General features: G+C 56.4%; 7 protein-coding genes across 7 annotated transcripts; 5 read left to right on the top strand and 2 right to left on the bottom strand.

Moving 5' to 3' along the window:
* The first annotated feature begins 396 nt into the window (after positions 1-396).
* Positions 397-1,455, top strand: BGZ61DRAFT_49210 (uncharacterized protein). Its single transcript, XM_046250504.1, has one exon. The coding sequence runs from the start codon at positions 604-606 to the stop codon at positions 1,195-1,197; it is 594 nt and encodes a 197-aa protein (XP_046103344.1). The 5' UTR covers positions 397-603; the 3' UTR covers positions 1,198-1,455.
* Positions 1,456-2,255: 800 nt separating this feature from the next.
* BGZ61DRAFT_49203 (uncharacterized protein) lies at positions 2,256-3,014 on the top strand. Its single transcript, XM_046250491.1, has one exon. It carries the CDS (start codon positions 2,466-2,468, stop codon positions 2,913-2,915), a length of 450 nt encoding a protein of 149 aa, XP_046103343.1. The 5' UTR covers positions 2,256-2,465; the 3' UTR covers positions 2,916-3,014.
* Positions 3,015-3,113: 99 nt separating this feature from the next.
* On the top strand, positions 3,114-4,856 carry BGZ61DRAFT_494847 (senescence-associated protein-domain-containing protein; the record flags this gene model as incomplete). The annotated part of the gene is made up of 3 exons (XM_046250805.1): positions 3,114-3,131; positions 3,285-3,930; positions 3,988-4,856. The coding sequence occupies 3 exons, from the start codon at positions 3,114-3,116 to the stop codon at positions 4,854-4,856; spliced, it is 1,533 nt and encodes a 510-aa protein (XP_046103342.1).
* Positions 4,857-5,590: 734 nt separating this feature from the next.
* BGZ61DRAFT_354648 (gamma-tubulin complex component protein) lies at positions 5,591-7,964 on the top strand (the record flags this gene model as incomplete). The annotated part of the gene is made up of 2 exons (XM_046240637.1): positions 5,591-6,217; positions 6,267-7,964. The coding sequence occupies 2 exons, from the start codon at positions 5,591-5,593 to the stop codon at positions 7,962-7,964; spliced, it is 2,325 nt and encodes a 774-aa protein (XP_046103341.1).
* Positions 7,965-8,750: 786 nt separating this feature from the next.
* On the bottom strand, positions 8,751-10,341 carry BGZ61DRAFT_354612 (uncharacterized protein; the record flags this gene model as incomplete). Its single annotated transcript, XM_046240631.1, has 2 exons — positions 8,751-8,976; positions 9,038-10,341. 2 exons carry the CDS (start codon positions 10,339-10,341, stop codon positions 8,751-8,753), a joined length of 1,530 nt encoding a protein of 509 aa, XP_046103340.1.
* A 554-nt stretch (positions 10,342-10,895) lies between these two features.
* On the top strand, positions 10,896-11,641 carry BGZ61DRAFT_49169 (uncharacterized protein). Its single transcript, XM_046250461.1, has one exon. The coding sequence runs from the start codon at positions 11,033-11,035 to the stop codon at positions 11,537-11,539; it is 507 nt and encodes a 168-aa protein (XP_046103339.1). The 5' UTR covers positions 10,896-11,032; the 3' UTR covers positions 11,540-11,641.
* A 4,820-nt stretch (positions 11,642-16,461) lies between these two features.
* On the bottom strand, positions 16,462-20,183 carry BGZ61DRAFT_479181 (uncharacterized protein; the record flags this gene model as incomplete). The annotated part of the gene is made up of 3 exons (XM_046249083.1): positions 16,462-18,197; positions 18,247-18,318; positions 18,371-20,183. 3 exons carry the CDS (start codon positions 20,181-20,183, stop codon positions 16,462-16,464), a joined length of 3,621 nt encoding a protein of 1,206 aa, XP_046103338.1.
* Between the last annotated feature and the right edge of the window lie 1,318 nt (positions 20,184-21,501).

Here is a 21,501-nt window from a genome sequence, read left to right as displayed (position 1 = left end):
CCTGGGAGCGAACGTGGGGTTTTCCCAGTTCAGTGGTGGAAGCCGAAGGTCTGATGGAGACTTGAAAGCTTCGAGACCTGGTCCAGACGTGGAGGGACTGTTGATCTAGGCTGCGTCCAGGGCGCTGATCATCCCTCCCGAAACATGGCTGTCCATCGGGCGGTCATTTATGTCCGCGCTAGAGCACGTTTGAACCTTGAAAGGTGCTTTTCCCCTTCCTCAGATTGGGATGTCTCGACGAGGCGATGTCGCATGTCGCTGGGTCGTTTAAGTACCCAGTTGTCACCGGGAGGCTGACGCCTCGGTGGACAGAAACAAGCCGAGAGAACCAGCCGGCTGGTCCAGGCGATGGTGGCGGCGCCCAGACCACCCAGGGGATCCCTACGTAATGATGGAGTAAAATATTGCAGCAGGAACCCATGGAGTGGACAAGATGAGCCTGGTTTGGTACCTGTTTCGTCGTCCACCTGAAGGGCATAGCCAATATCCGAAAGCGCCGAAAGCTCTGGAAACGGCCCGGTGGGGCGACCTTACCGAAGGACCAGGAAGCGAGTCACCGTGGACTAGCCACCGTCGGTCTTCACCTGGCTTCAGTTCGGCTTTATGGAAGCGAGGTGTGCTGCAGCGACTAGGCGGACGATGTTCTTTTCTTCTTTTCCACTTTTCTCCCTTCTTCTCCTTGCCGGCCGGTACTGTCACTCCGAATGCGTCGAGAAACAGGAACAAAGTGTAGGGGCGGATCACCGCGGGCCGGCATTTGTTTCGTTGTTTGACGAGTCCGGTTTCCAGTTGACTTGTCCCAGCCAGGAATTTGCGGCGGCCTCAATCCGTCATCTACAAATAACTTGGGGCGCGATCTTGTCAACCTTTTTTGGGAAGCCCTGTCGCACCACGGGGCTTTCTCACAGGCCCAGGGACGGACCGCAGCGCACACGACATGCATCCGACAAAACTCATCCTCAGACTCGAGGTCAGTGCGCTTGGCAGGGGAAAGCGGCCAGAGGCTGGAAAGGGAGACGTCAAGGGGATGAAGACGGCCGACGTGACAACAGCCAAATTAGAGAGCCCTTGAATCCTGGCGGGCTTGCAACGGCTTCACCTGATCTGATGTCTTTCCCAGGACGGTATCCTAATCGTGAGCTCCCTGTTGCTGGATGGGTACCTGCACTGCCTGGGAATAATAATAAGACGCGGTGACACCCCTGGTAATGTCGTGTCGTGCAACGACCGAAGCCCTTGGAGTTTGTCTGTAACCGGTACCGACGCCCGTGCGACGCTCAGGGCATAAACTAAGGCATCTGTGACATTCCGCCTCATCTACGGATGTGAGGCCCGCCGAGATCGGTATTATGGGGTGCGTCGTGTGTGGAACCCGTTCATCTGTCACGGCGCGATGGTGACTGAGCTGAGAGGCAGGGGGTCCCTTGGGTCCCTTGGGTCCAGCAATCCAGCAATCCAGCAGATTGTCAAGTCTGAAATGTCCGATTGACCAGGTTCAAGCCAGCAAAATGACGAGGTTAGAGGGCAGGCCCGTTTGAGACATGCGTGACGTCAGGGCGTTGATAGGCCTTTGCCCGCAAGCACACCTTGCTGGGCCCAGGCCGGCCCATGGATACGATTCCGAGGGACTGGTATCGGGAGGCTGAGGCAACCATTCTGGGCTGATGATGGCTACCAGGTTGGTGAAGGGACGGGAATAACGTTCCCGTATCTCTACTGGTTGAGGTTAGCTGACGGGGTGCAAGCCCGGCACGTGTGCGCTCCTGCCCTAGGTAGGTGGGCTCTCAGGCCGTTTCTTTGCATTGAAAAGAGAAAGAGCACACCCAAAGCAGACTTGCATGCGCTGACAGGCAACTCGCCGGTGGAGCTGCTGACCAAAAGCGGCTGCGGCTGGTCATGCAACAACCTTAATGACGGATATTGACTCCCCTTTTCGAACGAATACTCAAGCCTCAGAGTCGCGCTGTGCGCTGTGCGCTGTGCGCTTTGCGCCTGAGGTGCGGTAGATGGATGACAGATTCCTTACTTGACGCTACCGTAGCCATTTGAGTTTTCCACTACCCGCCTTGTCATCCAACCGAGATGGTCAGATCAGACCCATCCAACCGATCAGCATTTGGATGTCACTTTGTGGGTTGGTCCGCACGTTGGCCTGTGGTATTGGTTGGGCCGGACGCGAGTCCCTGCTCATCCACCCCGTTCCTACGGGGTAGAGGTATGTATTAATACACCACCATGTTTCCCTTACCTGCACTATCCTAGAGCCCGCCAACCGACATCAGGCGGCGTCCATGTGAAGCTGAGCTGTGACATGTCTAAGCGGGGACGTGACGAGATCTCCCCACCACACCACTTTGCTCCGTCTCACACTGAGCTTGCATCACGAAACAAGATGCCGTCACCGTGACACCCAAGGGGCATTCAACCCAAAAAAAAAAAAAAAAAAAAAAATACAAGGCTGTGCTATGTGGCAAAGACACCGTCTAGCTAGTGACACCGAGCATCGCACATCGCCTATCCCGACAGAAGCCCAGCATCTACGTAGTAATGGAATCGGGACTTCATGGCGACATATCCAACAACCAACACGGCAAATGTTGGTGGCGGCACCCTCCCGGACCTGCCCACCAATGACGTCTTCGCTCTCGAGAGGCCTCACGGCTCGCACACGCATAAGCGCCCAAAGACGCCCGCCCTCTCCTCAGTGGTCACTCTCGTCACTCTCCAGCAGCAAGCGTCACTTTCGAGCATGGGATATTGCGTTGCATCGCATCGCATCAACCAACACGACTCTCCAGTTTGAACGATTACCGCTCAACCACCCCACCCGCACGCGACCGCCGACCGTCTCTTTTATCTTGGACGGCGCCTATTCCCTCAGGTGCCTCGCTGATCGCGCTTGTTCGCTGTTCTAGACCTATCTCAGAAGAGGAACTGCATCTGCATATAACCTGCCGACCCCTCCATCCTTCCGTCATTCTCAAGCTTGGCGCCGGGATCCTCTTTCTTACAAGTAACCTTAATTTCTTCGTGACCTTCATCACGCCAGCTCTCTCACGTCCCGCCGTTACTCGACTGTTGGAAACTCACAACCACACCAAGTTGCTTCCACAATGGCTTCAGGACACAATGTAAGCATCATGGCCCCGCTCCCCGCTCCCCGCTTCGCACGTTCGACATCACACGTTCAGCATCACATCACACGTCTTGCATCACATCACACCCCACCTCCCACGCGGTGAACACCCCTGCGTCACTCTCACGCTGACACAAACTGCTCCCAGGATCCCAAGCTCCTCTATGCCGTCGAGGGCATTAACGCATACCACATCTCCAATGGCAAGGAGCGGTCCCTGACCCATTCCGGGTCTCAGACCCTGTCGCTCCTGATGGTCCCAACCTCGTCGGGGTTCGCTGATCCCTCAGGAGGCGGCGGCGGCGGCGAGGAGGACTTTTATCTTCACCTTCATCTCCCTCCGGAGCTCGACCTTCCCCTGCCTGCCACCACTCAGATCTACCACCAACCTCCCACCAGCTATCTGATCCCTCGCTGGGATCTCGGTCCTGACAGCGGTGCATTCACCCGAATCGAATTCCCCGCTCTCGGAACCAGGAACGGCATTCAGGAGGACGTTGACACCTTCGAGACCATCCTCGCTCAGTGCACCGCCTTCCTTGAACGGACTGCACCGCCAAAGTCCAGATCCTCCAAGGCCGCCATGGAAAAGGAGCGCGAGGCTGCTGCAGAGCGCATTCCCGCTTACAACCCGGCCGAGTACAGCCCTGGCCAGGCCTATGTGCAGGGCAGCCACAGTTCACACTCTGGTGGCAGGATTGTGCTTGTCGACGAAGAAGATGGAAGCGTTATTGGCGAGCTCACCGACTCTTATCAGGTTATTGAAGACAAGACCATTCGCCCTGGATCCAAAGGTATGATTTAACTACAGCTACGTCGAGCTTTTGTCAAACGATGTTAACTTTATTCAGATCCTGTTGAAATTTCTTTCCCAGTAGATGGTAGCCAAAACATCTCTGTTCAGCCTTCATCACAAGGATACGTCGAGATGGACCACCATCCCGCCTACAAGAAGTCATCGCTAGTATCTAATGCCTCCAAAGCTTCTCGCCTGATTGTCACCACATCCGATATTGTCACCAGGACGCTGCAGAGCCAAGCCAGCAACTTTACAAAAAGCACGAAGCCCCTAGCCACGCCCGTTACATTCGCCCCCGCTACGCATGAACGTGTCCGTCGCATCAACCAGTTCTCCTCCAAAGCCGCCGTGGTCTCATCCTCGACTGTCGGTGCCATTGGAAACGTGGCACAGAATCTCGGTGCCAGCCTTGGCCGTCGAAAGGATGGTCGCTCTCGGGGCTACGATAAAGATGGAAACGCAATCGAAACGTACAAACCTGGAGTGCTCAACAAGAGCTTAATGGCCTTCAACACGGTCGTTGATGGCATGGAACAGGCCGGCCGAAACCTACTCACTGGCACATCGAGTAGCGTGGCCACAGTTGTGGGACACCGCTGGGGCGCCGAAGCTGGCGAGGTGTCCAAGCACATAGGAGGCGGCTTCAAGAATGTCGGCCTTGTTTACATTGACGTAACGGGTGTGTCGCGCCGCGCTATTCTCAAGAGCGTGGCCAAGGGCATGGTTGTGGGCAAAGTCAAGGGCGGAGGAGACCTCATCGTAGGAGGAACCGATAACAATAGCAACGTGGCCCTCATGTCTGGAGGAGATGGCAAAGTCGACAGCCAACGCAAGGATTCCTACAGCACATACAGCGATGCGCAGAGCACATTCAGTGAGCATGATCCCTATGGCAAACGGCCTGCCAAGGGACCCTTTTAATGAGTGACGGAAACGACGGTTTATGACATTCCCTTATGCTCTTAGCACTTGCTTGAGAAGTGTTGGATGGATGCGGTGGAGGATCTGGGAATATACGAAATGAACCTGGCGAAAATTCTAGGTAGCCGGTTATAATGACTAGTTTTTCCAAATACAGGGTATACGGAGCAATAAATTTGAACAATGATGGTCTGGAGCTAAATTATGCACTCATGTTTTGCTTCTTCTTGTGGGAGTCGTTAATAGAGGTAGATGCTGTCATGCCTTTACTGTGTTTAACTGACGTCACGTGTGGTCGCGGGGCATGATGCACGTCCACCGCGACGCGCCAGCGAACGCCGAGAACCCGACCTCTTCAACAGACGACTGGATGAGATGAGCCCAGACGCCAACGACTGACGTAGTGATATAGACGGTGGTGAATACCGTGGCTCGGTCTCATCTCGCCCAGTGTCTTCTTCATCTTGAAACGATTGCGCCGAATCCCATTTATCTGCTGGCGAAGATCCTCATCCCTCTCGCGATCAACTACCCCACCACAACCTACAACCCGAGCCCGCATCACTAGCTGGTTTGGTTCATGTGCCGCTTCGAGCTCGTTGGTGTCATTATCCTTATGCTGCGAGATCTGCGCGGCCGCAAAAAGCCCAGCAGGGTCCAAAAACGGTGCGCATAGTCGGCCAACGAGACCTACGGCTGTTAACTTGCAGCCCCAGCCCGATTCCTCACGAGCCATGCTTCACGAGATCCTCCTGTCCCTCTCGGGCCACCCGTCCCCTCTCCTGCGAACCGACGCTCCCGAGCCCAATGTCCTCGCCGCCATCTCTCCCCCTGAGCGCCAGCTGCTAGCCTCAACCGCTCACCTCAGCAACGTCCACGTCAAGCTCATCAGCTACACCGCTCAGATCGCCGACTCGCACCCCTCGACCATCTGCCGTGCCGTTGCCATAGCCATCGACTCCATCCACCTCGCCGCATTCCAGCGCAAGGTCCTCGAGGTCGAGGAGAGCATCCTGCGCGATGATCCGGAGCTCGTAGGCGCTTACAACATCGTCCCGCTGACGGCGGTAGTCGGCGAGTTCAAGGAGTGGACGAGGAGGATGGAGTGGCTGTGGGAGATGGTGCAGTTCATGCTTGTCAAGAACAAGCAGGGCGACGTGTGCCATGGCGCGCAGCTCATGGATCGGCTGAGGAAGGAATTGCAGAGCGGTTATCAGGACGTGGTGGCCACCGCCATGAGCCTGGTCACTGTTGCGGAGACGGCCTGGCTGAAACAAGTCTCGGCCTGGATATTATACGGGAGGTTGCCGAGCTTTGGAAGCGAGGATTTCTTTGTACAGAGAGCAGAGAAGTCTGACGAGGTTCGTCCAATTGCTAACCGGTGGTTGACATATACTGATTCCTGGATAGGAGTATCTTTCCTACTCCAGCCTGCTACCATCCTTTGTCACGCCAATGACGGCTTCGTCCATGCTCTTCATTGGCAAGTCCCTCAATCACATACGCGTCAAAAGCAGCGTAGACTCGGGCCTCCAAGGTCTCGATCAACTATCGTCAAAGCTGCAAGAGCTCTCGAGTCTAACGTTTCCTCTAAACAACGCCGAGTTTTCAAGGGCGATAACTGCGATTCGGCTGTCTCTCTCCGAAAACACACTACAGAAACTCCTCCCGCTGGCCAGGGTGGAGGAGATGCTACAACTGTTACGAGACTTCTTCCTTCTAGGTCGCGGTGAGTTCGCCATGGCGCTGACCCACGAAGCCGATGAAAAGATTCGAAGCCGCTGGAGGAGGGCGGACAACCTGGCCCACGAAAAGGGGGATGGCCTGAAGAACATCACGATCAAAGAAGGGGAGGTAGCTGCGGTCCTCGGAAGGACATGGACAGTCCTAGCTTCGATGCAGGGCCAACATGCAGAAGAGGACGAGCAGCTCGAGCTCGCACGGGATCTCCTACGACTTAACCTCACCAAGACGAAAACCGTCACTCCCATCGGCGCTGGCTCTGGCCTGAGCGAAGACGCCGCAAACACCCTCGCGACATCGCCTTTCCGAAACCTCCTCTTCTCCGTCCCCTCCCTACTCTCCAGCCAGATCCCGCCGCCTTTAGACATGGTGCTCTCACCATCGGACCTCCAGCTGTACTCCTGTATCAATGCGTATCTACTCTCCATGCGCAGGGCGCACATTCGGCTGACCGATTTGTGGAAAATCACATCCCTGAGACGTCACCACCCAGCGCCTCGAGGTGGCCGCGAGCAAATCGTCCTCCTCAGAGACCGCTGGACCGCGCGGTCCATGTCAATGCGCAGCTCATGGACCACTGCGAGTGCTACAATATTCTTCCTTGCGGAAACAGAGGCCTATCTTCAGACGGAAATCGTCGCAGGCCTGTGGGAAGGCTTCCATATGTGGCTGACAGCGCATCAGGGAGGCCGGGATACCCGCTCTGGCGCGACAACCCCGGCACTCCGGCCAACAACCAAAGACGGCGAGAGTGACGATGACGACGAAGAGGAGGAGGATCTTTGGCTACGCGAAGACGACAAGTCTGCCAATCTCCAAGACACACCCAAGAAAGCCAACACCAACCCGTCACACGATCCGCAAACCCTCTCCACTGCCCACCGCCTCTACCTCCGCACCTTAATCCACCGCCTCCTCCTCACAGAGCCCAGTTTCACCCAGCCGCTCTACACCCTCCTGATCCATATCGACCACCTCGTTGCCCACTTACACCGTCTCCACGCCATCTACACCTCGCTCGACCTCGAGGAGGATGCCGGTGTCGTCGACGCCTTCGTGGACCTCGAGGCCGAGGAGCGCGACGTCAAGCGCCTCCTCCGCACCGTAGAGAACCGCGTCCGCGCGGGCATCGAGGACGTCGTCGCCGCCCTGCGTGCCCTTGAGTCAGACCCCGCCTTCGCCGCGGAATGGGAGGGCGATGCTGCTCTCGCCCTTGCCGAGCATGTCCCCGGGACTGATGACGACGCCGCTGCCGAACGTGGCGGCTATGTCCCGGCTCGGGTCGGCGGCGTAAACAGGCTGTTGATGAAACTTGACTTTGGCACCTGGTTCGGCAGACCGGACGAGCAACAAGGCGCGTTGTAAGTGCGGGGGAAGACAACACGGAACTGTAGCAAGGAAGCCCTGTCTTCTGTGTAGACGGATTTATGTCATATGGCGTCACGGATGGGTCGATTCTCGGATCTGGGGTGCAGGTGCTGGACCGACCGGGACGCGGTCCCGGATAGGCATATACCATTGAGTTGTCAAACTGCATAGAAGCAATATTCTGTGTCAAATTCGCAGTCGTATCAGGTCATCATGGCGTCTCATCAGTCGTGCAGCCCAATCATCCATGCAAATCCATACATGAATCCATCGATCCATCCCGTTTCATGAGCCGGGGTAAAGACAGACCGAAAATGAGAGCCCAACCAAGATACCAAACCAAACCCAGCCGGGTTTATTATCCCAATACACCAAACGCCTCGCCTTCCATGCTGCTGAAAGGATCCCGTAACCCGCTAATGCCAATAAATGAATGACGCCAATGGCCCAAATGAGTGGCATGCAGTTACAATAAACAATACCAAAAAAACAATAATTGTTAAAACAAGAAATTTTTGAAGAGACAATAAATGTGACAATGACAGACTGGTATCGTAATCACAATACATTAAATGGCGAGTCGGAGGCTGTAGTCTTCCGAAATAATGATAGGCAGGTACTGTCGCCTACAACGTATTATCCTCAAGGGGAGAGAGGATATCCTTCCCTCTTGAGGTTAAAAAAACGTGAGTCGAGAATCAGGTCTCGAGTAATGGAGACTTTTGCTCCTTATGTAGGAGTTGTTGATGAAGAGGTGGTGAGTATATGTCAAGAGGCATGCAGCTAGTAGGCGGCGACAGGTCGACGGCCAAATCGTAGTGGGCCGCTACCCCTTGGGTGCTCCTCTGAGTGCCGTCGATGAAATAGGTTATGGACAAGACCATGTGGAGCAGAGTCGTTGAAGTCGCCGATGCGGGTGCGGATAGCGCGATGAGAAGGCTTCTTCGCCTGCCATCGTTCTTTGATGCTATCATCGACGAGAACGATAAGTCCTGTACCGACAATGACGCTAGCAAACGGTTAGAATCAAGAAGCACGACAGATTATGGTATTTATTAGATAAAACTTACTCTGCCACGTCGGTGACGGCGTCAATGATGCTGTTGTCACTGATCCACATGTAACAGGGAGCGACCCAGGCACCAGCCATCTCGTCGTCGAGCACTTGGTTGGGGCTGCGCATCTCGGGAACGATATGAGCGATGGGGGCTCCGTGTCCGTCACGGACAAGGTGATAGGACACCACGTTGAGATTCTTGTCGATGACACGCTTCCAAGCGTACTTGTGACCCCACCACTCGAACTCGTACCGCTTGCTGGATCGACCTCCTCGTCGTGCCACATCGACGTGTGCATAGTTGCTAAATTCAAGCTTGATCCGGTTGGTGGGCACGAGGCGCGGCTTGGCCTTAGGCGTCTGTGACTGGGTCTGCTCCGAAGAGACAGAGTGACGAGAGTCAGACCAAACTGAGGCTCCATCGGAAGTGGTCGAAGCGCTGCTACCCGTGGGGTTCTTGAAGAACGAGGAGGTGCCGGAAGACGAGCGATGGAATGGTGTGGTGATAGTCTGTAGTGCTGAGCTCATAGAGCGACGCAGAGCTGGGCGAGCGGCTGCGACTGGGCCGGACGGGGCTGGGGCGTAGTCGCGCTTTGAGTTGCAGACCTCTCGACCAGAGTCACGACAGTAGCGCCGTAGAGAGAATTGCCGGCGGGCCAGGTCATGCATGCGGAGGTGGAAGAGTTGGATGGCGAGAGGTCGACGTCCTGGGCCGACAGGCACGAGCGTATCCACGCGTAGGTTCATGTTACCATCGGGGGTAAGGTCATCATGGCGAACGGCGAGGCGATCGAGAGAAGGAAAGAGGCGGGCAAAGTCCTGGGCAGTCGAAGGCCGAGCAGGAGGCTCGTTGGAGCCCCCTCGATATGGAGGCAGGATTGGGGGGATGTGGAGGGAGGCCGGGTCGGACAGAATGTAGTTCTTCTCTGCTTCTTCGGCTTCGTCTTCAGACTCGTCGTCGTCGTCTCCGCTCTCCGAATCCTCTTCTTCCTCTTCTTCGCAGCCACCAACTGGCAGATCCCTACATAGGGGTTCCATCTCAGACATGACAGAGTCGTAGGTGGCAATCGAGGAAGACGAGGCGTCGAACAATGTTTCGGCAACCGCAGGGGCTTTTCCTGCTGTCGAGGGCTTCTGGCCCTGGATTACGGTGAGGCCCTTGTTGTGAGAGGTAGATGTTGAATGAAAGGATGTGGGGGCGGTCGACTGGGAGGCATCAGAGAAGTAGGAGTCGCGAAGAGAGTCGGACTCAGATGGCGCTGGAGAAGTTGTAATGACAACCTTTCGGTTCCGCCGAGGTGATGAGCTCGATGACATTGTGAAATAGGGTGAGGTTGGTGTGTTAAGGTCGATATTGGTGTCCGGTTCGCGCCGTTAGGGCGGTGTTAGGCGTAGCGGAAGTCCGTATGTAAGGTGTTGCGCAGGTGGGTGAATGGTGAAGATGCTGGGCGAACAAAGTTACGCGTAGAGTCGGTAGTCGCGGAGGAGTTGTTTCGGGTGTAGTCAAAGCGTTTGGCGATAGGGTGTATAATATAGTTAGGCTGGGCCAGATCAGATCAGATCAAAGTCACATCGACGAGGTGGCCAGGATTGCGAAAGGGGGAGGGAGGCTGTTGATATATGAGTTATCGGCTGGAAGCCATTCAGTCAGTTGGTGCCTTGGATTGCGCAGTGATATGGCGGGCAGTGGGGAGGACCTAGAGGGGCTTATACGGGGCCTGACCTTATACGTAGTACGCAACGGTGGACCCAAACGGCGCGGTGATGAGCCAGCTTAGGAGGCCAGCCAGGCAAGCCAGGATTAGGCGCAGCAGAGTCAGTACCAGGCTGGTGACTTCAGCGGGAGGGGACCACCTGTCAACTGGCGCCACGGCGGGGAGAAGTGGAAGAAGCGCCTCACCCCGAGGCCGGCAAAACGACGACGACAGAGGGCCACCCCCCGGACCACCCGCGGGTCAGGGGCTGGGCTCCAAGGGCCTCGTTGGCTGGAGGTGACCGGGGCGAGCGCATGGGTGCGAGCGAGGAAGACCTCCCCGAAAGCCTGATCAACTGCACTAACCTGAAGGTGGGCAGACAGTCACAGCAGCGTGAGAATTGGTCTCCGGGAGGCGCCTTGCTCTGGGAGCTTGGGCGGTTGGGCGGGTGGCCAAACTCCAAGTGCCACCACCCACCTCACGCTGGCGTCTCAGGCTTTCTGGGGATGCGTACTATGTACGAAGTAGCACCGTGGGGGGTCTCCCGAAAACGAGTCCTCCGGACCATATCCCGCGCTGGGGCCTTAAATCCACTGGAGACGGACCGTCCATTGAATGAGTCGGCAAGTGTGCGTGTGAGTGTGTGGGCGACGGTAGGCCGTACAGGGACAGCCCATGGCCAGGGGGCGAGAGCTGTTCAGAGCTCCAAGTCACACCACGCGTGGCCTGTTATGATGTCCCGTTGGTTTGGACCATCTGGGACCATGGACGGCCATCTTTGCTGGGTCCCGAAACAGAACGACACTGTGAGCACGCACTGATCGCCGAGAATCTCGTCCTTTCGTTTGTCGATCCATGAATGGGATGAATTGAAGGAATCGACCCGGCGGGCAATTGGTTCGACTGGGGCGAATACGTCAAGGATTTCCAGGGACGCGAATTTCCACCGCTGCTGATCCGGTCCACAGCGATGAGACAAGACCCAGCCTTCCATCAACGAAAAGACGGGGTACGTCACTCGTGGTGCTATTCAGGATGCATCACTGCATCAAAAAAAAGAAAAATCGCCTGCAGTGCGTGCTGTACTCCAGTTTTCCGAATGCTCAAGAGCTGCCGGATTTGTGCTGGATACATCATCGCCGTGGGACGGAACAGCACAGCACACCACGACATCCATTCCCCCACGTGTGGACGCCTCCGGCGTAAAGGGAGCGGGCTCCTTCCAGAAGTAGCTACCGAACCTACTGACTGAGGTCCGAGTCGGTTGGAAGAGTGCAGCAGCCTGGTGAGTGATTTGGCGACAGCTCATTCATAAGCTCCTCCCCATAACCCGGCCAAAATAGGCAGTGAGGCCCTGGGGCAGGTCCAGTATCGTGACCTAGCGAGCTCCCGAATGGGGACATGGCCCGACCGTTTGGCAATCGGGGAGAGATCTTCGTGTTCCGGTTGGGTTGTGGGTCTGAGTGTTTGAAGGTTTCTGGTTCTCGGGATCCGTGACGCTGCCGAAGTGGCGAAGCCCTGTCTGTCTGCACTCCAAGATCAGATGGCTGCGTCGCTGAGATGATCATGATTCCATTTTTTTCCCTCCTGAGTGACTATCGACGGGGAAACGTTTAGCAGGTCACGCACATCGCCGCCGCACCTTCCCTTCTTCACCCGGCCGACACCATCTTTCCTTGCTGTATCTGCCAGCAGTGGCTGCGTTTGGTTCCAGGTGTCAGCACCTGCTCTGCACGTTGCTGGGTAAAGTCGGCAGGTGCAACTGCCATCCAATCCCACTGAAAGCCTCAGCGGCGTCCGTTACCGTTGCAATGAAAAATGAAAGTGCCGCCGTCCTCCGCACCTCCCTTGCCCGAGTCCACCCGGTACCTACCTAAGGTAGGTACCTGCAGTATAGTACCTGCTACTTGCTCTACTCCGTACCAGAACAAACTACCTAGTAGACTGCTGCCAGAACTTGGGACGTTGCGGCGCATTTGCAGTTGGTGGGTGTCTTCCTCGCTCCATCACTGAAACTTTCTACCAGTGACATGCCTTACACACTCCCTCCCCTCCTACAAAAGTATTCTCCTCAATCCTCAAGGGGCGACCTTGCTAGAGGGACCAATGTGCTCCCACCGTCCACCTCTCTCACCTCTCGAAAAACACTCAAGCCAATCAACGAGCCAACCAAATGCTAACTCTCCTTGCTGACCAGGTCTAGATCCAGCGCCTCATCTCTGCCTCTCCGCCAGGCCACAGCGGCACGCCCGGACCTGCTCTCCGCAGACGCACGACCGATTGGACCCCAGTGCCATCTCTCTCGCTGCCTTTTCGCCTGGCCGGGATTGCACAGAGCCTTTTGCACAATCCTTGCGGCGTCCAGAGACCGGCAGAAACTCTCGCCGCCTTGTCTATGTCTTTGCGGCCTCGGTGTGGCTCATCCGCCATACACGAATCCCCAGCCACTTAGGCCGCCGTGTCTGCCCTGTCTCAACCGCTAAAGCCACGTTTATGCCTCGGTGACGACTATTTTACGACAATCTCTGCGGCTTCGCCCCAAATGCCGAGCATCGGGCTCCAGCTGTGCCTGGCAGGATCGTTGCTGGCCTCGAACCTCGGGGCTCCGCCTGGGCGTGCTGCTATTTAGGGAACAATTGAAGCCGCTGTCTGGGATAGCTCCCAGCCCCAAATGACAATTCCAACATGATTCATCAGGCACTAATCAACTAAGAAACCCGAGGTCGATTGGTTCCTCTAGCAGGCAACTCTACCAACGATGTACGGGATGCGTCAGCTAATCGCCCTAATCCAACTGCCGTGAATCATGTCCTCGGGAATCTAAAGCCACCAACACGAGTTGTAATGAGGCCCGACCTCGACAGGAAGTTATCCGTTCAGCTTGTCACACCCTCACCCAAGCCACAGTCACACTCATTCGCACTCTCTGTCCCTCTTCTCTCCTCATCGCCGATCAACTCCTCCCCCGGAAATCGGCGGTCCAACCGGTGGCGTTGATGAAGCTGCACTGCATCTCGCTCAAACCCGTTCACATGCATCATGCACCTGGGCAGAGGTAACTGCGTGCGGGATGTCCAAGCATCCTTGGATACTCCTGCACATGCCTTGTACTACCGTCGCTTCCACGCAATCTGCCACCCAAACAAGCACACGACAGCTACACCAAGTGTTTTAGCCTGCATCTCTACTCAACTTTTCACACCCACCACAAAAGCTGACCATGTACACCATGTACATCTAGCCGAAACTGGACGTCGAAGCAACCCATCACGTTGCAGCTCGTGACGCATGTGTCGGCCTCTTATTCGCCCTCCCCAGTCTTTTCGGCCCTCCTCCAGACTCCGGCTCGCCCGCGCAGCCAATCGTCACCGTCCATATAATTCTGCTGCCACCGTTGCGCCTTTTTCCTTCCAGAACGTGCCCCTTGCTCCTTTGTCTGGGGTCGAGGGAGAGGTTCCGGATAATCGCAGGGTTCTCAAGACTCAGCATCCCAGGCGACTTAGCCTGCTTGGCAAGAGCTCGCCTCGGTAATCTGCACCTGTGCCTGGTTGCCATATGGCAGCGACAGACTTGTTCCGAGACCTCGAGGAAGTAAGCCAGTAGATTGGTAAACCTCTGGGCTTGCGACTCGGTGCCTGATTATCAAAGAAGCCTCTAATTGAATCCACTCTACTTTGTTTCGTCCCTTGTCTCCCCACGTGCTGCCAACTGATACGTCGTGTCACCACCATCAAGCTTCTCGCAGCCACCAACTTGGCAAGCCTCGATCTAGAAACCCCCAATGTCTCACTCCAGGTCATCTTCGGTCAGAAATTTCGCGTCCCGTGGTGTGGGCGATCTTTCTCCTTGAGCGACCTTGGGCGTCCTTCGCTGCACCTACCCGAGACCCAATGCCGGTTCTTGATGCAATGCGGTGCGGCTGCTGCTGCGCTGGAACGACACGCCTAGGAAATCTCAGGCATCATTATGCGGCAGCACAATAACCGCGCTGGTCTCATGACGATGTCTGCATTCTCCTCGAAGATTGCGTTCCAGTCACTCGCCACAGCGTGGGTGGCTCAATGCTATGCCTCGCAACTCATTGCCGTTGACAACGCGACTGGCCCGTATGCTTCCTCAGTAGCAGCATCTAGCTCCAAGCAATAGCTGCCGCCTCACTCTATCCTGTCTTGGCCTGCAGGCCTGACCCCATATGGCGACCTAAGAATCCAAGCGCGGTTCGGCCAGCGGCGGGTCGCGCAAACAACGGCCAGCCATCAGGCCCTAGCCATGAAGTGTATGGGGGACGAGGAGGAGCTCCGATGGCAATGACGACGCCAATGTCTCGAGATGCTCTCCAGAGAAAGGAACGGATCAATAGGCGTCGACCCGGAAGAGCGCCGGCTTACGATTCGGTCTCATACTGCATTTTCCACTTTCCCCCACGCTCTTGGTGCCTAACTAACGTGAATACCCGCCCACGCCCCCGTCTACACAACGACTCCAGCGATATCAAATGTGGACCAAATGAATTCTCCGTTGCCACTCATTAGCCTGCCGCCGCGGTTCCGCGATTACAGGTGAAGCAATCCGGTAATACCTGACCGGAGCGGGTCAACCGCTAGCAAGCCAGGAAATATCCTGGTTCTGAAGCGCCTAGTTGGGTGACCTGACTTCACATGTCCTGTCGTGCCACCTCCACAGTCACAGTCACGAGACTCGCTTCATCTAATGAGCTGGCTGCCGAACCGGCTCTGCTGTTCGCCAAACGCCTCGCAACTTCCTGGCCTCTCGTCCACCACCTCCTCGCCTCATCTCCTCACCTCATCCCCTCACCGCGAGTCCAATCCACCATGCCACACAAAAAGCCCAACGACGGACTGTCACCAATCCCACCACCGTCTGGTAGTTGGTCTTCCCCTCTCTTCTCTCCTTGATAGTGATGGATGATCTCAACACCTCTGCCTGGCACTCAGCACCGAAATCGGGCCTCATGTGTCGCGACGTCACTTGGTCGAAACTAATCATTGCCTTTTCTTTCACCGTCGGAGATCTTGTCGATCCTCTAGCCACGGGCACGATAGAGACGGAGCTGTGATGATCATATGGCTTCGGGTATTACTTCAATGACATAATGCAGAATATCAAGGTAAGAAGCCGTGTTTACGTTATGACAGTACGTAAATCGCAGGTAGCACGCCTTGAAAAAGACCATTCTTACTGTAGCGCACAAGAACTCGAGGCCCATATTTGTGAGGTCGCTATAACACACTGAATAAGGTATATGCACGTTGTGAGGGTTGCAGCAATATAACATTAATAGAGGATTGTAAAATCAATGTCTAGAAGAGATGCAAGATGGAAAGCGGTTGGGAGTGGAAGATGCAGCAATTTGGTACCTGTTATACCAAAAACAAAGAAAAAGGGGCAAGTTCGTAACGAGTAGATACTGCTAACAATGCACATATTGTTTTATCATTGTGAGTCGTGCTAGGGCCAAGAGAAGCTTGCTTCCGCGAATAGACAGGTCTATAGGACGTAGAAAAAACGAGGGTAACGAGTAGAAAAAGACATATCGATCAATAACGTAACCTACTGAATCGAACTGCTTGCAACTAAATCCTCTCCCCTTTCCTCTTCCTCTTCCTCTTCCTTGGTCTCCCTTCCAGCTCTTCTACCGCTTCCTATCCCACGACACCAGGCTTCCGGGTGAGATCCACGGCATTATCCCCATCATAGTACTCGTATAAACCCCCCAGCAACACTAGGGCTGGCTGTTCCAGCCAACCCAGCTTCGTGGCATAACACGCCAAATCTTGACCTCGCCGCTCCGCAGATCGTCGAGCTTGAAGCTCTCAACCTTGACCTTTTTGCTCTCACGTCCCTGTTCCCACGCACGCACCTTCTTCTTGGTGCCGTCCCACTCGGATACGATGGCAACGTGATCTGGCTTACCTACTTCGACGGAGTACTTGGCATGCATGGGACCGTGTTTGCCTTGGAAGCGGGCGTTGCGGATGGTCAGGATGTCACCAGGCCGAATCATGTCGTTCTGTTGCGTCGAGGCATTGGCCATATTGGAGTATACGAGGGCGCCGTAGGCACGGGTACCGATGGGCGCAAGTGCATCCTTGAAGGGGCTCAGCAACTCGAAAACGAGGCCCTGCGGCGTGCCGTCACCAACAACGGTTTCTTTCTTGGCCGCAACGGCGTTCGAGATAAGGCGGCCGAACCGCTCGTAAAACTCCTCCATCTGGTCCTGGCGAAGGGGTCGTGGTGGCGGCTCGTGGCGTTGCTCGACGTTGACGTCAGAAGGGTTGTAGGGGTCGTAGCGGATTGTGAGGAACGTTTGCGAGTAATCCTGGTATAAGACGAAGACCTCGCGTGTGATGATGGTCTTCTGTCCGCCGTTGGTGGATGTCGTCTCCTCGCTCTCGAAGAAGATATCCTTGCGGCCTTGGAGAACAGGGGGCACCTGGTTCGTTTGTTTCCACCAGCCACTCTGCACCGCTAGGTCAATGTCGTTGGCAATGAAACCCGACTCCATCGAGGGTCGGTGCATATCGACTGATCGCCTGCCTGCCCTTGACACATCAAGCGACTGCCGACCACGACCAGCAGCAGCTGGCGGAGGGGGTCTCCGATCAAGAGGAGAAGCCTGTGATGGGGATCCTGGGAACATTTCCTCCTCCTCGATCATGGGAGTCCTGTGCGAGAAGGCTCCGGGAGTAGTTGCCGCCGAGTAGTTGTAAGGGTCGTAGTCTTCATCAAGTTGAGGGGAAGCGAGGTTTGTCGGAGGCGGAGGCGGAGGCGGAGGAGCCACCCGAGGCACGTCAACAGACCTTCGCGTGTCTGAAGGGGGAAGGTGAGTAGGAACTGGTGGTGGAACTGGAGGCGGAACAGCTCTCGGAGCTGCTGCTGTCGGAATCGCGGGTGGTAAAATAGGAGGAGCATCTGTGGTGGGAGACTTCAGCGAGTTCTCCTCGAGACTCGAGTCCCGGGCATGGGCTTTCAGAGCGTCCTTGTGGGGGGCCGAAGAGGCAATATCAGTGTCGTAGTCGCCCTCGTACTCGGTGACCTCCTCATCCTCTTCCTCGCCTGCCTGTGACGGTCTTGAAGGATTCGGCGTTGGGGTGTCTACCGTGGACTGTCGGCGGAGTCCTCCCGGGGGAGGTGGGGGAGGTGGCCGACTTTGCGCAGGAGGGGGAACTGGTACGGATCCAGGGATTGGAGGTGGTGGGCGGCTGAGGCGCTTGTTCACCGTAGTGGTAGGAGACGCGGGGATAAACTCGTCGTGGTCGACTGACTTGGACGGAGATCGGATGGGCAGGCTTGGGGGTTGTACAGGCGGCGGTGGCATAGGAGGAGACCTGGCAACTGCAGAAGGCTGCTCGATGGTGCTGTCATCATTTCGGTCTCGGCTGGAGAGCTCGTCATCAGACTCGGATCCCTCCGTTTGGGACTTCATATCGGCAGGAGGTGGTGGAGGTGGTGGCCGGGCTGATGCGACCGTTAGTTATGAACAGTAACGCAGTATATCTACACTTACCTTCAGAGGGTACAGGAGGTGGCACTGGCCGACCACCGGGAATTTGAGGAGCCACGGCATCTCGGGAGGGAACTGGGTTACCTGTTAGCGAGCTCGGAACTGACCAGAATACAGTGATACATACTCGCTGGGGTGCTCATAGGTGCGGGGGTGGTCGCTTCGTCTTCGTCGTCGTTATCTTGCTCATCTTCGACTACTCGGGGAGGAATAGACGGGATTGGAGGTGGCGGGGGTCGAGAAGCTTGTTCGGCCTCGTCGCCTGGTCGCGTAGCCTCCTCAGACTTCCTGGGACCTCCCATACCCGGAAGAGCCATCATAGTTGGGATAGGAGGAGGGGCACGAGAAGAGGGAGACATTTCCTCAGCATCTTCGCCAACGGGCGATTGCTCAGCCTTGGGAGCCTTCTTCTTCTTGGGCGGTGGAGCAGGGGGCATTGGCCCGCCAAACATGCCATGGAAACCCATGCCGCCGCTCATCTTGGCCATTCTCGCCCTGAGCTCCTCCTTGCGCCTGACTTCGGGGTCAACGTCTTCATCATCTTCTGCCGCCTCGTCGCCACTCTCGTCTTTCGGTTGTGGTGGAGCAGCAGCGACAGGTTGTATAGGTAGAGTGGGTACTCGAGAGGCACGTCGAGAGACGGGGTCGCTATCGTCTCGCTCCGTCAAGTCATCATTACCCTCAGTCGTATCGCCAGCTCCAGACATATCTGCCTCGTTGCCATCATGGACGGGCTCCACCGCAGGTCCCTTGGAGGACTTGCGACGGGGAGGGGGAGGCATGCGTGGAGGTAGGGGTTCATCGGTAGAGGTTCTTGTTCCTGTCTCCTCAGTATCCCGGCGCTCCAGAGGAGCGGCAGGTGGCGGAGAGGGTTCCTCAGCCTCGACCAGAGCCTCGGCGTGACCAATGCTCTCCCGCTTCTTCTGGGGTCGTTTAGGCTTCTCCTTCTTGGAAGCTGCATCGGCATGTCGATTTGCCTGTTCCATTTGTTGCTTCTGCAATAAAGCAATGCGTTCCTTGAGGCTTGTAGGTTTCGGCTGGTCTTCGCCACCGTCCTCTTGAGATTCCGTTGGTGCCAGGCCAGCCCTTTCTGCCTGCCCCTGGTTCTCAGCCTCCCTCTCCCTAATCTCGGGATCCTCATCACGTCGGTAGACCTTGGCCGTTGGAGCCTGTTGCGGAGGAGGGATATAGGCGTTTCGACTCGGTGGAGGGGCCACGAAAGGCTTCCTTATGAAGCCCCCCGTAGGCCCAGTCAGACCACTCGGCTTGAAGGGGGCTACTGGAGGCGCTGCGGGTTTATTAAATGCGGCAATGCGATCCTTGAACGAGTTTCTTGTAGGTTTCTCGGAGACCGGAGGAGGACCAGGCTTAGGCTTGGGAGCAACAGGAGCAGCAGGAGCAGCAACAGGAGCTGGAGCGGGTGCGGGAGCGGGTGCGGGAGCAGGAGCTGGGACAGCAACAGGGGCTTCGACCGTCCTCGGGGCAGCAGGAGGGGGTGCGGGAACAGGAATGGACTCGACGGGCTTCGATGGTATGGGTTCCGGAGCTGCCGGAGCTACCGGTTCGGGTACAACAGGTGTTTGGACGGGCTTGTAGACTTCCTCAACTTCAGGCTCGGGCTCGGGGACAGGAGGGGCCTCTTGTTGCGCAGGTGGCGGTGGGGGAGGAGCAGTGGCATCGTCGGCGTGAGCAGGTTCGGGCTCCTTCTTGGTACGGGTGCGCGACGGCCTCGGGGGCGCGGTGGGCTCGAACTTCTCGACAAAGTTGCGGGGGAAGATGCCCTCATGCTTGACACCATCGTCACCGAGGTATTCCCCGCTATACCAGTCGGCGTCTTCTTCATCGGTCACGGTGATGATTTGGCCAGTGCCAAAGTTGAGGTCGTCCTCGTGGGGCGACGAATAGTCGTAGATGGCCTTGACCCTGAATGGCGACGCCATGGTGAATGAAGGCGAATGCCGTGGGCGTAGGAAGCTCTCTTGCAGGACAAGTCTGCCCGAGGCCGGATCGAAGCTGCTCGGGGCGTCTGGAGGTGGAGGTCGACAGCTCGCTCGCTTGCTTGGTTGGATGTGGGTCACGACAGGGGCGTCGTCAGCCCGTCGGATGAGGCGAGGCGGGAGGCGGCGGGGAGGGGAGAAGGATGTTGGCTGGAGACGTCGCGGCGGATCAAGAGAGGGGGGGATGAGATGGATAATCCGCGAGCAGGCGCCAGCATAAAAGAGAATGCAAGTGAGGGCAGAACTGCGCGGAGGCGAAAGGAGGCGAAAGGAGGCTGTGGTGGTTTAGCGGATTGTCCTGCTGGCTGGGGGCGTGGGTGTGTCGACGTCAGCGCGTTGAGTCTATCCGTCACTCCATCCCACGGGTAATAAGTGTTAAGGTAGGGTACCTACCACCTTAGGTTGCGCTGGCTGGTTGCGCTGGTTCCGTCTTCCGAGGGGGCGCGGGTAGTAGAGTGCTGTGGCCACTAGAGTGCTAGGCTGTACCTACCGAGGATGAGCCGCAGATCTCTGGCTCGCAGCGGACGAGGTGAGGATAGAGCACGGGTTAACGAAGTGCAGAATGATTACAATACTGGAGGATGGGCATTAAGAAGAAAGCAAAAGGCCCGAGAGGATTGTAAGTTACGCAGCTGTGCCATGTCAGAGCCGTGTCTCGCATAAGGGAGCTTTAGGTTCGTGTGGGTTGCTGCGTGGCTGTCGCCTCTGGAAAGGACCTGAGGCGCCAAAGTCGGCCAGACTGAACCTGGGGCAGGAGCACCAAGCGCACCTTTCAAACACCTGGTCGAGCATAAGGAACGCCAGTAGGGGCCTGCTTCACATGCCCCGGTTGCCTGGTTCTATAATTAAGTAGGCCGTCGTCAATTAAGCAAAGTCGACTCATATCTGAGTGCAACTATGACTCAATGACTTCCGACGCCCCATGCGACGAGAACTGAGCTCTCCGGGAGGCGCGGGGGATCATCATGCCTCCTGCGTCCCGCATGTACCTTCTCTTTTCGGGGCTCCGGACTGCCAAAAGCACTCGTGCGTGTTTTGGAGACACAGCACAAGGCGATTGTTGGCCCGCCGTCTGGTCGGTGCGCCACGAGTGGCTTGATATCCCCTCAATGTGGCGTGTGGCTTCCCTTTTACTTTCACTTCCATCATCGTCGCAGTTCTTACCAATATTAGTGGCGGCGGGGTCTTCGCCCTTATTCTCATTACCATTCTCTCCAACAACAACAACAACCAACAATGCAGGCACCTGATCTTGAGGTGC

This window comes from Ilyonectria robusta (genome assembly GCF_021365365.1).
Source record: "Ilyonectria robusta strain PMI_751 chromosome Unknown BGZ61scaffold_12, whole genome shotgun sequence".
NCBI lineage: Eukaryota > Fungi > Ascomycota > Sordariomycetes > Hypocreales > Nectriaceae > Ilyonectria > Ilyonectria robusta.
Note: the sequence above shows the minus strand (reverse complement) of the source record. Positions and strands in the feature narration are given on the sequence as shown.